Source organism: Argentina silus (assembly GCF_951799395.1).
Source record: "Argentina silus genome assembly, chromosome: 21".
In the NCBI taxonomy this organism is placed as follows: domain Eukaryota; kingdom Metazoa; phylum Chordata; class Actinopteri; order Argentiniformes; family Argentinidae; genus Argentina; species Argentina silus.
Genome location: NC_139675.1, coordinates 434,778 through 452,277, shown reverse-complemented (window position 1 = coordinate 452,277; position 17,500 = coordinate 434,778). Strand labels below are relative to the sequence as shown.

The 17,500-nt window shown below is 47.0% G+C and overlaps 1 protein-coding gene across 1 annotated transcript in view; it reads right to left on the bottom strand.

Annotated features, from left to right (window-relative positions):
• Nucleotides 1-13,374, bottom strand: part of acsl1a (acyl-CoA synthetase long chain family member 1a) — a 26,003-nt gene extending 12,629 nt beyond the window's left edge. The window contains exons 1-2 of the mRNA XM_083692969.1: nt 13,020-13,374; nt 745-951 (exon numbers count right to left, since the gene is read on the bottom strand). Of these exons, the coding sequence (XP_083549095.1) occupies nt 745-939 (195 nt within the window). The 5' untranslated portion in view covers nt 940-951; nt 13,020-13,374. The remainder of the gene's footprint in view (nt 1-744; nt 952-13,019) is intronic.
• Nucleotides 13,375-17,500: the final 4,126 nt, after the last annotated feature.

The following is a 17,500-nucleotide window of genomic DNA, read 5'->3' as shown; positions in this document are numbered from 1 at the left end:
CAGGCAGGTGTAGAGATACAGACAGGCAGGCAGACAGGCAGGCAGGTGTAGAGAGACAGACAGGCAGGCAGACAGGCAGGCAGGTGTAGAGACAGAAGAACAAACATATGTTGTACCAGCAGGGAGCGCTAATGAGGAAGAGCTCCAAAATGAAATGTTCATCTGACTGATAATCAACGACTAAGGCTGTGTCCTATATAGGCTGTCTAAGATGGTCCTAAGGCTGTCCTATATAGGCTGTCTAAGATGGTCCTAAGGCTGTCCTATATAGGCTGTCTAAGATGGTCCTAAGGCTGTCCTATATAGGCTGTCTAAGATGGTCCTAAGGCTGTCCTATATAGGCTGTCTAAGATGGTCCTAAGGCTGTCCTATATAGGCTGTCTAAGATGGTCCTAAGGCTGTCCTATATAGGCTGTCTAAGATGGTCCTAAGGCTGTCCTATATAGGCTGTCTAAGATGGTCCTAAGGCTGTGTCCTATATAGGCTGTCTAAGATGGTCCTAAGGCTGTCCTATGGTTGTTCTAGTTCTATGGGCTAGGGTTAGGGCTGTCTAAGATGGTCCTAAGGCTGCCCTATGGTTGTTCTAGTTCTATGGGCTAGGGTTAGGGCTGTCTAAGATGGTCCTAAGGCTGTCCTATGGTTGTTCTAGTTCTATGGGCTAGGGTTAGGGCTGTCTAAGATGGTCCTAAGGCTGCCCTATGGTTGTTCTAGTTCTATGGGCTAGGGTTAGGGCTGTGTTGTTACCTGGACGGGGACTGACTGCATGTTGAGGTCACATGGTGGCTTCAGGGCTTTGGGCCGCGTTGCGTACCAGAGCGTCGTCATGGCAGCCAGCGCCCCCACGCCCACTAGGGCGTTGCCAGGGAGACCACGGATGTACTGACGGACGTCATCGAGCTCTGGAACCCTCAGCTGACGGAGCAGCTCCTGGGCCAGCATCCTGCTTCCTGCCTGCACAGGAAACACAGAGGGGGAAGACATTTACTGCGACACCACTTCCACAACAAGGTTCTGGAATCCCAGAGAGATCTACAGGAAGTGACCTCATAGCTCTCACCCTCAGGCTGGTCAGATCAGAGGGAGGAAAATATCAAGAACGGCCCAGAGGGAGGAAATCTGACACCAGACCCGTCGCCATGGCGACATCAGGAGACCCAGGCGTTACATGTGGGTTCTGAGAGGAAGTGAGATCGTTGAGACTTCCTGTTTCAGCCAACTTTAATCTCTCATTACCCTCCGGCTGTAGACTTAACCTCAGTGTGTGTGTGTGTTTGAGAGAGTCTGTGTGTTTGAGAGAGTCTGTGTCTGTGTCTAATATCCACTGTGTCTACTGATCAACCAACAACACTAGTACACATCACACCTACTGACTAACAATGACTTCTCACCTGCTGCTATTATTACTGGAGCACTGAACACACACACACACACACACACACACACACACACACACACACACACACACACACACACACACACACACACACACACACACACACACACACACACACACACACACACACACACACACACACACACACACACACACTTTCCTGGTAGGGTAAACAACATGGCTGAAGGCTCCTGGAGGAACCAGAACCCTCTGTCACACCCTCACACACACTGTCCTTATCTCCTTCTCTCTGTCCTTATCTCCTTCTCTCTGTCCTTATCTCCTTCTCTCTGTCCTTATGTCCTTCTCTCTGTCCTCATGTCCTTCTCTCTGTCCTTATCTTCCTCTCCCGTTCCCCCTCCTTATCTGGGGCTCCATACCAAACACTCCACTCTCCAAGAGTGTGTGTGTGTGTGTGTGTAACGGTAATATGTTATCCCGCAGGATTTGAAAATGCCAACAGTATGCTTTTCAATACTGTCATAAAATGTCTGCTATATATATATATATATATATATATATATATATATATATATATATATATATATATATATATATATATATATATATATATATATATATATATAATATACACTCACCGACCATTTTATTAGGTATATCTGTTCAACTGCTCTTTAACGCAAATAGCCAATCACATGGCAGCAACTCAATGCATTTAGGCATGTAGACATGGTCAAGACGACCTGCTGAAGTTCAAACTGAGCATCAGAATGGGGAAGAAAGGTGATTTAAGTTACTTTGAACGTGGCATGGTTGTTGGTGCCAGACGGGCTGGTCTGAGTATTTCAGAAACTGCTGATCTACTGGGATTTTCACGCACAACCATCTCTAGGGTTTACAGAGAATGGTCCGAAAAAGAGAAAATATCCAGTGAGCGGCAGTTCTCTGGGCGAAAATGCCTTGTTGATGCCAGAGGTCAGAGGAGAATGGCCAGACTGGTTCGAGATGATAGAAAGGCAACAGGAACTCAAATTACCACTCGTTACAACCAAGGTATGCAGAAGACCATCTCTGAACACACAACATGTTGAACCTTGAAGCAGATGGGCTACAGCAGCAGAAGACCACACCGGGTGCCACTCCTGTCAGCTAAGAACAGGAAACTGAGGCTACAATTCGCACGGGCTCACCAAAATTGGACAATAGAAGATTGGAAAAACGTTGCCTGGTCTGATGAGTCTCGATTTCTGCTGCGACATTCAGATGGTAGGGTCAGAAATTGGCGTAAACAACATGAAAGCATGGATCCATCCTGCCTTGTGTCAACGGTCCAGGCTGGTGGTGGTGGTGTAATGGTGTGGGGGACATTTTCTTGGCACACTTTGGGCCCCTTAGTACCAATTGAGCATCGTTTAAACGCCACAGCCTACCTGAGTATTGTTGCTGACCATGGCCATCCCTTTATGACCACAGTGTACCCATCTTCTGATGGCTACTTCCAGCAGGATAACGTGCCATGTCACAAAGCTCACATCATCTCAAACTGGTTTCTTGAACATGACAATGAGTTCACTGTCCTCCAATGGCCTCCACAGTCACCAGATCTCAATCCAATAGAGCACCTTTGGGATGTGGTGGAACGGGAGATTCGCATCATGGATGTGCAGCCGACAAATCTGCAGCAACTGCGTGATGCTCTCATGTCAATATGGACCAAAATCTCTGAGGAATGTTTCCAGCACCTTGTTGAATCTATGGCACAAAGAATTAAGGCAGTTCTGAAGGCAAAAGGGGGTCCAACCCGATACTAGCAAGGTGTACCTAATAAAGTGGCCGGTGAGTGTATATCTGCCATTTAGCTGACGCTTTTATCCAAAGTGACTTACATTGCAGTGAGTGCATCCATTTTAGTATATATGGTCCCAGTGGGAATCAAACCCACAACCTAAGCATTGTTAAAGCCATGCTCTACCAGCTGAGCCACAGAGGACCACCCTCTATATCACCATCAGGAGTGGAACTTTTGGGGTGTGGCAGTGACCTCCTCCTCCTCCTCCTCCTCCTCAGGTTAGAGAAGGAGAGAATAAAGCATGGCTGGTGCTGATGACTTGGTCCCTGATATATGGCAGAATTTCAGGTTCCGACCCGACGATGAAGGAGAGCAGATCTGGACGAGGTTATTTGCAAGATTTGCATGAAAAAGATGACGGCTAGAGATGGGAACACTAATGGGAACTAATCTACACCCTAATCTACACCCTACACCCTAATCTACACCCTAATCTACACCCTACACCCTAATCTACACCCTAATCTATACCCTACACCCTAATCTACACCCTAATCTACACCCTACACCCTAATCTACACCCTAATCTACACCCTACACCCTAATCTACACCCTAATCTACACCTTACAGCCTAATCTACACCCTAATCTATACCCTACACCCTAATCTACACCCTAATCTACACCCTACACCCTAATCTACACTCAACCTGAAACACATGGGTTAGGGTTAGAGTGTGTGTGTGTGTGTGTATGTGTGTGAGTGTGTGAGTGTGTATGTGTGTGACTGTGAGTGTGTGTCAGCACTACATGCCACAGTAGTCACATGGTGTTTCCAGGCGAAAGGTAACCCTCAGTCACTGACCCCCCCCTCCCCCCGTCCCCCCGTCCCCCCGTCCCCCCACCCCCATCTCCTTACTTGGCCTGGGAGAGAGAGGAGCCAATAGCAACACTCCCCATACAGTCACCCCACTCTCTCTCACACACACACACACACACACACACACACACACACACACACACAAGTGGAACAGAGCGGAACAGAAGACACTGGAAAAAACTGAGGGGGGGGGGGGGGGGGGGTTCAGAGAAACACTCTCCCTCCCTCTCCTTCCCCCTCAGGCTACAGAGGACAGAGAGAGAGAGATTAGAGGAGAGAGAGAGAGAGAGAGAGAGAGAGAGAGAGAGAGAGAGACTAGAGCCACCTGGGGTGTTTGTGACTCTAGAACTGTGGGGGTTCTGTACTGTGATGAAGAGTTCACCTGGACCACCTCTACCTCTCCTCACTGATGTCATCTGTCTATCAGCTGACTTCCTCCTGCAAAACATTCCTTTGAGATTCTGGTCCATGATGACATGATTGCATCACGCAATTCCTCCAGATTTTTCAGGTGCACTTTCAAGCTGTGAATCTCCCGTTCTGCCACATCCCAAAGGTGTTCTATTGGATTCAGATCCGGTGACTGGGAAGGCCACTGAAGAACACTGAACTCATTATCATGTTCATGAAACCAGTTTGAGACGACTTTTGCTTTGTGACATGGTGCATTATCATGCTGGAAGGAGCCATTAGAAGATGGGCCAATTGTGGCCATGAAGGGATGCACATGGTCAGCAACAATACTCAAATAGGCTGTGGCATTCAAGAGATGATTGATTGGTGTTCCTCCACCATGAGAAGGTGTACAGGTGTTCCCAATAAAGTCCTTAGTGAGGCGTATACAGGTGTTATAAGTTAAAAATGTTGGAGTATTGAATGGTTGATAAACATATTTACAGGGTTTAAGTTAAACTGTAGTCACCATAATAGCAGCAGACGAGTAACCCTAACCCTAGTAACCCTAACCCTACTAACCCTAACCCTACTAACCCTAGCAACCCTACTAACCCTAGTAACCTTAACCCTACTAACCCTACTAACCCTAACCCTAGTAACCCTAACCCTACTAACCCTAACCCTACTAACCCTAACCCTAGCAACCCTACTAACCCTAGTAACCCTAACCCTACTAACCCTAACCCTAGCAACCCTACTAACCCTAGTAACCCTAACCCTACTAACCCTAACAACCCTACTAACCCTAGTAACCTTAACCCTACTAACCCTACTAACCCTAACCCTAGTAACCCTAACCCTACTAACCCTAACCCTACTAACCCTAGTAACCCTAACCCTAACCCTAGTAACCCTAACCCTACTAACCCTAACCCTACTAACCCTAACCCTACTAACCCTACTAACCCTAACCCTACTAACCCTAGTAACCCTAACCCTACTAACCCTAGTAACCCTAACCCTACTAACTCTACTAACCCTAACCCTAGCAACCCTACTAACCCTAGTAACCCTAACCCTAGTAACCCTAACCCTACTAACTCTACTAACCCTAACCCTAGTAACCCTAACCCTAGTAACCCTAACCCTACTAACTCTACTAACCCTAACCCTAGCAACCCTACTAACCCTAGCAACCCTACTAACCCTAGTAACCCTAACCCTAGTAACCCTAACCCTACTAACTCTACTAACCCTAACCCTAGCAACCCTACTAACCCTAGCAACCCTACTAACCCTAGTAACCCTAACCCTAGTAACCCTAACCCTAGTAACCCTAACCCTACTAACTCTACTAACCCTAACCCTAGCAACCCTACTAACCCTAGTAACCCTAACCCTACTAACTCTACTAACCCTAACCCTACTAACTCTACTAACCCTAACCCTACTAACTCTACTAACCCTAACCCTAGCAACCCTACTAACTCTACTAACCCTAGCAACCCTACTAACCCTAACCCTACTAACTCTACTAACCCTAACCCTAGCAACCCTACTAACTCTACTAACCCTAGCAACCCTACTAACCCTAGTAACCTTAACCCTACTAACCCTAACCCTAGTAACCCTAACCCTAGTAACCCTACTAACCCTAGTAACCCTAGTAACCCTACTAACCCTAACCCTAGTAACCCTAACCCTAGTAACCCTAGTAACCCTACTAACCCTACTAACCCTAGTAACCCTACTAACCCTAGTAACCCTACTAACCCTAGTAACCCTACTAACCCTACTAACCCTAGTAACCCTACTAACCCTACTAACCCTAGTAACCCTACTAACCCTACTAACCCTAGTAACCCTACTAACCCTACTAACCCTAGTAACCCTACTAACCCTACTAACCCTACTAACCCTAGTAACCCTACTAACCCTAGTAACCCTACTAACCCTAGTAACCCTACTAACCCTAGTAACCCTACTAACCCTAACCCTACTAACCCTAGTAACCCTACTAACCCTAGTAACCCTACTAACCCTACTAACCCTAGTAACCCTACTAACCCTACTAACCCTAGTAACCCTACTAACCCTAACCCTACTAACCCTAGTAACCCTACTAACCCTAGTAACCCTACTAACTCTACTAACCCTAACCCTAGCAACCCTACTAACCCTAGTAACCCTAACCCTACTAACCCTAACCCTACTAACTCTACTAACCCTAACCCTAGCAACCCTACTAACCCTAGTAACCTTAACCCTACTAACCCTAACCCTAGTAACCCTACTAACCCTAACCCTAGTAACCCTACTAACCCTAGTAACCCTAGTAACCCTACTAACCCTAACCCTACTAACCCTAGTAACCCTACTAACCCTAGTAACCCTACTAACCCTACTAACCCTAGTAACCCTACTAACCCTACTAACCCTAGTAACCCTACTAACCCTACTAACCCTAGTAACCCTACTAACCCTAACCCTACTAACCCTAGTAACCCTACTAACCCTACTAACCCTAGTAACCCTACTAACTCTACTAACCCTAACCCTAGCAACCCTACTAACCCTAGTAACCCTAACCCTACTAACCCTAACCCTACTAACTCTACTAACCCTAACCCTAGCAACCCTACTAACCCTAGTAACCTCAACCCTACTAACCCTAGTAACCTTAACCCTACTAACCCTAACCCTAGTAACCCTACTAACCCTAACCCTAGTAACCCTACTAACCCTAGTAACCCTAGTAACCCTACTAACCCTAACCCTACTAACCCTAGTAACCCTACTAACCCTAGTAACCCTACTAACCCTACTAACCCTAGTAACCCTACTAACCCTACTAACCCTAGTAACCCTACTAACCCTACTAACCCTAGTAACCCTACTAACCCTAACCCTACTAACCCTAGTAACCCTACTAACCCTACTAACCCTAGTAACCCTACTAACTCTACTAACCCTAACCCTAGCAACCCTACTAACCCTAGTAACCCTAACCCTACTAACCCTAACCCTACTAACTCTACTAACCCTAACCCTAGCAACCCTACTAACCCTAGTAACCTTAACCCTACTAACCCTAACCCTAGTAACCCTACTAACCCTAACCCTAGTAACCCTACTAACCCTAGTAACCCTAGTAACCCTACTAACCCTAACCCTAGTAACCCTAACCCTAGTAACCCTAGTAACCCTACTAACCCTACTAACCCTAGTAACCCTACTAACCCTACTAACCCTAGTAACCCTACTAACCCTACTAACCCTACTAACCCTAGTAACCCTACTAACCCTACTAACCCTAGTAACCCTACTAACCCTACTAACCCTAGTAACCCTACTAACCCTAACCCTACTAACCCTAGTAACCCTACTAACCCTACTAACCCTAGTAACCCTACTAACTCTACTAACCCTAACCCTAGCAACCCTACTAACCCTAGTAACCCTAACCCTACTAACCCTAACCCTACTAACTCTACTAACCCTAACCCTAGCAACCCTACTAACCCTAGTAACCTTAACCCTACTAACCCTAACCCTAGTAACCCTACTAACCCTAACCCTAGTAACCCTACTAACCCTAGTAACCCTAGTAACCCTACTAACCCTAACCCTAGTAACCCTAACCCTAGTAACCCTAGTAACCCTACTAACCCTACTAACCCTAGTAACCCTACTAACCCTACTAACCCTAGTAACCCTACTAACCCTAGTAACCCTACTAACCCTAGTAACCCTACTAACCCTAACCCTACTAACCCTACTAACCCTACTAACCCTAGTAACCCTACTAACCCTACTAACCCTAGTAACCCTACTAACCCTACTAACCCTAACCCTACTAACCCTAGTAACCCTACTAACCCTAACCCTACTAACCCTAGTAACCCTAGTAACCCTACTAACCCTACTAACCCTAGTAACCCTACTAACCCTAGTAACCCTACTAACCCTAACCCTACTAACCCTAGTAACCCTACTAACCCTACTAACCCTAGTAACCCTACTAACCCTAACCCTAGTAACCCTACTAACCCTAGTAACCCTACTAACCCTAGTAACCCTAGTAACCCTAGTAACCCTAACCCTACTAACCCTAGTAACCCTACCCCTAGTAACCCTAGTAACCCTAACCCTACTAACCCTAGTAACCCTAACCCTACTAACCCTAACCCTACTAACCCTACTAACCCTAGTAACCCTAACCCTACTAACCCTACTAACCCTAGTAACCCTAACCCTACTAACCCTAGTAACCCTAACCCTAGTAACCCTACTAACCCTAACCATCATCTATAGTGATGATGATGATGAGTATCTATAGTGATGATGATGATGATCACTATAGATACTCATCATCATCATCACTATAGACACTCATCATCATCATCATCACTATAGATACTCATCATCATCACTATAGACACTCATCATCATCATCATCACTATAGATACTCATCATCATCACTATAGACACTCATCATCATCATCATCATCACTATAGATACTCATCATCATCATCACTATAGATACTCATCACTATAGATACTCATCATCATCATCACTATAGATACTCATCATCATCACTATAGATACTCATCATCATCACATCTGTAGTGTGATGTCATCAGTGCTGTGTTCACCTCTGTCTGAAAGGCTTTAACATCCACATGACTGACTGACTGAGCTCCCCTCCCCTCCCCTCCCCCCCTCCCCTCCTCTATTCTCCTCCTCTCCTCTCCTCTATTCAGCTCCTCTCCTCCTCTCCTCCCCCCCTCCCCTCCTCTATTCTCCTCCTCTCCTCTCCTCTATTCTCCTCCTCTCCTCTCCTCTCCTCCCCTCCTCTCATCTCCTCTCCTCCTCTCCTCTATTCTCCTCTCCTCTATTCTCCTCCTCTCCTCTCCTCTATTCTCCTCCTCTCCTCTCCTCTCCTCTCCTCTATTCTCCTCCTCTCCTCTCCTCTATTCTCCTCCTCTCCTCTCCTCTCCTCTCCTCTCCTCCTCTCCTCTCATCTCCTCTCCTCCTCTCCTCTCCTCTCCTCTATTCTCCTCCTCTCCTCTCCTCTATTCTCCTCCTCTCCTCTATTCTCCTCTCCTCCTCTCCTCTATTCTCCTCCTCTCCTCTATTCTCCTCTCCTCTATTCTCCTCCTCTCCTCTATTCTCCTCCTCTCCTCTCCTCTATTCTCCTCCTCTATTCTCCTCTATTCTCCTCTCCTCCTCTCCTCTATTCTCCTCCTCTCCTCTCCTCTATTCTCCTCCTCTCCTCTCCTCTATTCTCCTCTCCTCTATTCTCCTCCTCTCCTCTCCTCTATTCTCCTCCTCCTCTCCTCTCCTCTATTCTCCTCCTCCTCTCCTCTCCTCTATTCTCCTCCTCTCCTCTCCTCTATTCTCCTCTCCTCCTCTCCTCTCCTCTATTCTCCTCCTCTCCTCTCCTCTATTCTCCTCCTCTCCTCTCCTCCATTCTCCTCTCCTCTCCTCCTCTCCCATCACTGGGTGCTGTCAGAGCCACAGTGGAAGTACACACTGGCTGCCCGCTAGTAACCCTGCACACACACACACACACACACACACACCCCAGGAGGAGGGAGCGCACCATGGCCCTGCTCCAGAAAGAGAGAGAGGGGGGGGAGAGAGAGAGAGAGAGAGAGAGAGAGAGAGAGAGAGAGAGATGAAAGCAGCCATTGTCCCCAGAGCTGACAGGACAGAGCGTTTCACATGGTCGTCATGGTTCTCACTGTCACATGTCTGAGGAGCAGTTGTCGTGGTAACGACATGTAGTGTGACTGACCACCACCTCTGACTGATGATGTCATCATCCTAACCCCAACCCTAGCTCTAACCCTGACCCTAGCCTAACCCTGACCCCAGCCTAACCCTGACCCCCGCCTAACCCTGACCCTAGCCTAACCCTGACCGGGGGAGGGACATGAGGTTCTTTGTCATTGGACGCCACACAGCAGGGTTGGGAGCCAACATGGTGACCATGGTAACCATAGTCTCGTTCCAGGACCAACGCATCAGACTTGGCCTTCAGTCAGCCAATAGAAAGACGCACGTAACCACTGGCTTTACCTGGCATCAATCATCCCCCACAGCCCTCTACCCCCCCCCCCCCCCCCAACCCTAACACCCCCCCCCACACACACCCTTCCACACGTTGCTGATTGGGAGCTTTGGGAGCTGTGTGATTCGCTGAAATCTAATAATAACAAATACTTGACTCAGTGAGTTCACTCCACTAAGGCCAGGCTTGTACTGCCTCCATCCCTGCTCGTCCTCTCACACACACACACACACACACACACTCACAGCCCTCAGAGTCAGGGAGGAAAGCAGGGAATCTAGAACCATGCACGCACGCATGTGTGTGTGAGTGTGAGTGTGTGTGTGTGTGAGTGTGTAGCCCACCTCAACATAGACATGCCAGCAGCTGCATGCCTGACATTCCTGTGTCTAGGAGAGGTGAGGACATATTCTCTCTCTCTCTGCCTCACGCGCACACACACACACACACACACACACACACACACACACACACACACACACACACACACACACACACACACACACACACACACACACACACACACACACACACACACACACACACACACACACACACACACACACACACACACACACACACACACACTCCTCTGTACCACTCAGAGTCCAGTACCAGATAGAACCATCTAAACCCACTGGACTGTGTGTGTGTGTGGCAGAGTGACTGGTACCAGATGGACTACAGAAGCACTCACTGGTCCAGATTAAGACTTCTCATGTCCCATTGACAGTGTGATTAGGTTTAATCTGTATAAAACTAGGTTTAATCTGTATAAGACTAGGTTTAATCTGTATAAGACTAGGTTTAATCTGTTTAAGACTAGGTTTAATCTGTATAAGACTAGGTTTAATCTGTATAAGACTAGGTTTAATCTGTTTAAGACTAGGTTTAATCTGTTTAAGACTAGGTTTAATCTGTATAAGACTAGGTTTAATCTGTTTAAGACTAGGTTTAATCTGTATAAGACTAGGTTTAATCTGTTTAAGACTAGGTTTAATCTGTTTAAAACTAGGTTTAATCTGTATAAGACTAGGTTTAATCTGTTTAAGACGAAGAAAGAAACATTCTAAAACTGTCCAATAACTTAATTCTTCATGCACTCAAAGTGGATTCAATTCAACGTATTGAGTAAATTGGTGAAGACATGTTTGCATTTGTATGTATGTGTGTGTGTGTGTGTATGTTTGTGTGTGTGTGGTTCTGGAAGAAGAAATAGCCCGTCGCCCTGCGTTACTGAGGGTGAAGGAAGGGCATTGTGTCACTGTCATTTCAACAGACGTTCACACACACACACACACACACACACACACACTGTGTCACCATCCTAACCCTAACACCTCTCAAAGCGGCTGCTTGTTCAGAGAACGTCTTAAAGAGGCAATCTGCGAGTCAAACAAACACCACACACAACAGAACCCTGCCATTTTCTAAACCATCCTTCTAGCCATGTTTTGAAGCTATACTTCCACATACAATTACATTGTTTCCAAACAATGGAGTAAAACAAGTTGATATTTCGGGTTCTGATGGGGTAAGACAGCTCAACTAAAATCATGAGGGATTGAAAAGTTCTACTCTTTAAGAATGATGCCACTTGTTCTTATGGAAGGTTTTACTTATGATAACTGTTGTATAGTTGATTCACTTACTGAGGAAAACGGACTGATTGTAAGTGGCTTTGGATAAAAGCGTCTAACTGACTTCAATGTAATGTAATGAATTTTAAAGTCCAACACTGGATGCATCAATCCTAGATCGCCCCTTTAATAAAGGCGTACAGGGAAAGCTGGAGTATCTCAGAGATGCAGCAACATGCGACTGACAATGGACACTTTGTCTCCTTTTAAAGTCGTTACAATATTAGCTAATTAACTAACAATAGTCTCTTTCTGGGGGCTTTTCACGGCTGGTCGTGGCGCTGCACGCCAATCAAACTTCTAAACCCTGTTGAGTCACGGAGACGTTCTCCCTGTCGGTCACACAGCTTTGTCCTCCTCCTCCTCCTCCTCCTCCTCCTCCTCCTCCCCTCCACCCCTCTCTCCAGCAGACTACTTCAACAGTACTTTGATACAGGAAGACATTGAGATATTTCGGCTCCGTATTAATAAACCAACTCCGCTACAAACCAACATCGTCTACGATAAAAGCGAGTGAAGTAGAAGTGACCAACACGTCTCTCGGCTTGATGCGACAGAGACTAAGACTGGACACATTTCAACACGGTTCTGGTTGATAGGAGGGCTTTCTGCTCGGCTGTACTACTACAGCCTCCAAGATGTGGATGTGTGTGTGTTTTTTGTTAAGCTGTGCTACAGCCTTCACGGTGTGTGTGTGTATGTTTGTGTGTTAAAATGCTCCGTTATAAACGTCCGTCGAGTCAGTGAACACAAACACACCAGCAGCGCTTCCTTCCCCTACCACAAATCACCACCGGTTGAACCATAAACTGGAAACAATCTGAGCAAAGCGGTTCATAAAGTTAAATCAAGGTTTAATAAGGTTAAAGAGTTAAACTGACCTGAGTTGGGTTGGGTTGCCAGCTCCGGGGACAGAGATCCCGTCCAGTCTTGAAAGAGGCGCAGCTGCGCTCAACTACGTCTCCAACCTGGCAGGCGGGGCGATCAGCCAATCACAGGCGCCGACTCATGGTTTTGCTCATCCATTGTGAGAGGCGTTCTGTCATTGGTGGATATTCGGCCAACATTACCGTCCATAAAACCATTTTTTCGATGTATTCATATCTGTTTCTGGGTCACAGCGGAGGATTGATTCAAAGTCGACACTTGACGAAGTTGTCTTACAAATAAATAAATAATACATAATCATAAATACATGAGAATAAACATATCGAGTCATAAATCAATATAATTCACACATTTTGCAGATTCTAATCAAATCAAAGTGGATTCGTCGTATAACCAGGATATAGGGGGTGTGGACTGTGTGATGACGTGCTGACTGACAGGCGTCTCAACAGATCACATCTCAAGCATGGAGGAAGAGACTTCTAAAACACACACACACGCACACGCACACACACGCACACGCTTCTCCAAGCCGATGGCGCCCCCTAGAGGTCTATCAGACGTCTTCCTATGAAACTCCTACTTCACCGACTTCAGATCGCCTCCTTCAGAGACATCCTGATTGTGAGTCGCTTTGGATAAAAGTCTCAATGACTTCCATGTAAATGTAATGTTCCGTCAACATCATTTTATTGAACGATTCATTTGACAAGCGGAGCTTCAGTCGGTTCGGGTCTCAACAGTGGCTTTGATGATATAGAATAAGAACGAATAAACGGTTCCATAATGTCATAATAATGGACACAACTTTGTTTGAGTGTATTGTTAGATTGTGTCTCGGTTTGATGGGTTGGCGTTAGAAACAGCGGTGGTTGATGAGAACGCATTCATGAATCTAATCTAATGTACAACACCTCTGAACACCTCTCTACCCCCTAACACCCCTGAACACCTCTCTACCCCCTAACCCCTCTGAACACCTCTCTAACCCCTAACACCTCTCTACCCCCTAACCCCTCTCTACCCCTAACACCTCTGAACACCTCTCTACCCCCTAACCCCTCTGAACACCTCTCTACCCCCTAACACCTCTCTACCCCCTAACACCCCTGAACACCTCTCTACCCCCTAACACCTCTCTACCCCCTAACACCCCTGAACACCTCTCTACCCCCTAACCCCTCTGAACACCTCTCTACCCCCTAACACCTCTCTACCCCCTAACACCCCTGAACACCTCTCTACCCCCTAACACCTCTCTACCCCCTAACACCCCTGAACACCTCTCTACCCCCTAACACCTCTGAACACCTCTCTACCCCCTAACCCCTCTCTACCCCCTAACCCCTCTCTACCCCCTAACACCCCTGAACACCTCTCTACCCCCTAACCCCTCTGAACACCTCTCTACCCCCTAACACCTCTCTACCCCCTAACCCCTCTCTACCCCCTAACACCCCTGAACACCTCTCTACCCCCTAACACCCCTGAACACCTCTCTACCCCCTAACCCCTCTCTACCCCCTAACCCCTCTCTACCCCCTAACACCTCTGAACACCTCTCTACCCCCTAACCCCTCTGAACACCTCTCTACCCCCTAACACCTCTCTACCCCCTAACACCCCTGAACACCTCTCTACCCCCTAACACCTCTCTACCCCCTAACACCCCTGAACACCTCTCTACCCCCTAACACCTCTGAACACCTCTCTACCCCCTAACCCCTCTCTACCCCCTAACCCCTCTCTACCCCCTAACACCCCTGAACACCTCTCTACCCCCTAACCCCTCTGAACACCTCTCTACCCCCTAACACCTCTCTACCCCCTAACCCCTCTCTACCCCCTAACACCCCTGAACACCTCTCTACCCCCTAACACCCCTGAACACCTCTCTACCCCCTAACACCTCTGAACACCTCTCTACCCTCTAACACCTCTCTACCCCCTAACACCTCTCTACCCCCTAACACCCGACCTTAACGTGTCCTCCTTCCTCCAGCACTGTGACTACCTCGGCCACTTAAGGAAGGTTTTACTGATGATGGTGATGGTGATGGTGATGGTGATGATGGTGGTGATGGTGATGGTGATGGTGGTGATGGTCGTGGTGATGGTGGTGGAGGTGATGGTGGTGGTGGTGGAGGTGATGGTGGAGGTGGTGGTGGTGGTGGTGGTGGTGGTGATGGTGGTGGAGGTGATGGTGGTGGTGGTGGAGGTGATGGTGATGGTGGTGATGATGATGGTGATGATGGTGGTGATGGTGATGATGGCGGTGATGATGATGATGATGGTGATGATGGTGGTGATGGTGATGGTGATGATGGTGGTGGTGATGATGATGGTGGTGATGATGATGATGATGGTGATGATGGTGGTGATGGTGATGGTGATGATGGTGGTGATGATGGTGATGGTGGTGATGGTCGTGGTGATGGTGGTGGAGGTGATGGTGGTGGTGGTGGAGGTGATGGTGGAGGTGGTGGTGGTGGTGGTGGTGATGGTGGTGGAGGTGATGGTGGTGGTGGTGGTGGTGGAGGTGATGGTGATGGTGGTGATGATGATGGTGATGGTGATGATGGTGGTGATGGTGATGATGGCGGTGATGATGATGATGATGATGGTGATGATGGTGGTGATGGTGATGGTGATGATGGTGGTGGTGATGATGATGGTGGTGATGATGATGATGATGGTGATGATGGTGGTGATGGTGATGGTGATGATGGTGGTGATGATGGTGGTGATGGTGATGGTGATGATGGTGGTGGTGATGGTGATGGTGATGATGATGATGATGGTGATGATGATGGTGGTGATGGTGATGGTGATGATGGTGATGATGGTGGTGATGGTGATGATGGTGATGATGGTGGTGATGGTGATGATGGTGGTGATGGTGGTGGTGATGGTGATGATGGTGATGATGGTGATGATGATGGTGGTGGTGATGATGGTGATGGTGATGATGGTGGTGGTGATGGTGATGATGGTGGTGGTGATGATGATGATGGTGGTGGTGATGATGATGGTGGTGATGGTGATGGTGATGATGGTGGTGATGATGATGATGGTGGTGGAGGTGATGGTGGTGGTGATGATGATGATGATGATGATGATGGTGGTGATGGTGATGGTGATGGTGGTGGAGGTGATGATGATGGTGATGATGATGATGATGATGATGATGATGATGGTGATGATGGTGGTGGTGGTGATGATGATGATGATGATGATGATGGTGATGGTGATGATGGTGATGGTGGTGATGATGGTGATGATGATGATGATGATGATGATGGTGATGGTGGTGATGGTGATGGTGGTGGAGGTGATGATGACTGTTGTTTAGCTGTTTCACTTACTGCGACAAATGGACTGATTGTAAGTGGCTTTGGATAAAAGCGTCTAAATGACTTCAATGTAATGAAATAAATGTATGCCTCCCCCTTCCAAAAATAAATAAAAACATACATAAATACATTTAAAAAAAACCTGTCCATAATGTGTTCTGTCCATAATGTGTTCTGTTCATATCTGTTGATGAAGTGTCAGGTTGTGAGTTTTAATTCAACACCGACCGGCGGGGCGGACGGACGGTGGCGCGCCACGCTAACGGACGGTGTGTGAGGCTCGGGTCACCGGGGTCACCGGGGTCACCAGGCAGCGCGCGGCAACGACTCGAGCCTCCCGGTCCATTCACATGAAGAGCTGGAAGTTCACCAGGAACCATGAGAAACATTCTGAAACAAATAAACACGGATCTGTTCGTGTTGGAATGGCTGATGTGTCTTGAATACACGGTTAAAACCAGGCTGGAATCCTTAGCGTGTGTGTGTGTGTGTGTGTGTGTGTGTGTGAAAATAAAGTTAGTGAGAACCATTAACCGTGATGTGCTCTGTCACTTACCTAATACCTTATTAAACTAAGAACAACTAAATACCTCTGTACATTTACCACTAAATACCTTATTAAATCTACCACTAAATACCTCATTAAAATAAATTTACCATTAAATACCTTATTAAACTAAGACAACGGAATACCTCATGAAAATAAATGTACCACTAAATACCTTATTAAACTAACTACAACTAAATACCTCTTTACATTTACCACTAAATACCTCATTAAATCTACCACTAAATACCTTATTAAACTAACGACAACCAAATCCCTCATTAATTGACATGTTGTAGTTGTGGTGTTGTTGCGTTGCTCACTGACAGATGGGATCCTGCAGAGATAAGAATGATATGATGACTATATTCTAGTATAGTTGACCAATCAGGAGACAGTCTAGTCATGTTGACCAATCAGGAGACAGTCTAGTCATGTTGACCAATCAGGAGACAGCCTAGTAATGTTGACCAATCAGGAGACAGTCTAGTAATGTTGACCAATCAAAAGACAGCCTAGTAATGTTGACCAATCATAGCCGGTGTACCCTGCTAGTCCATCCTGGGTCAACTGT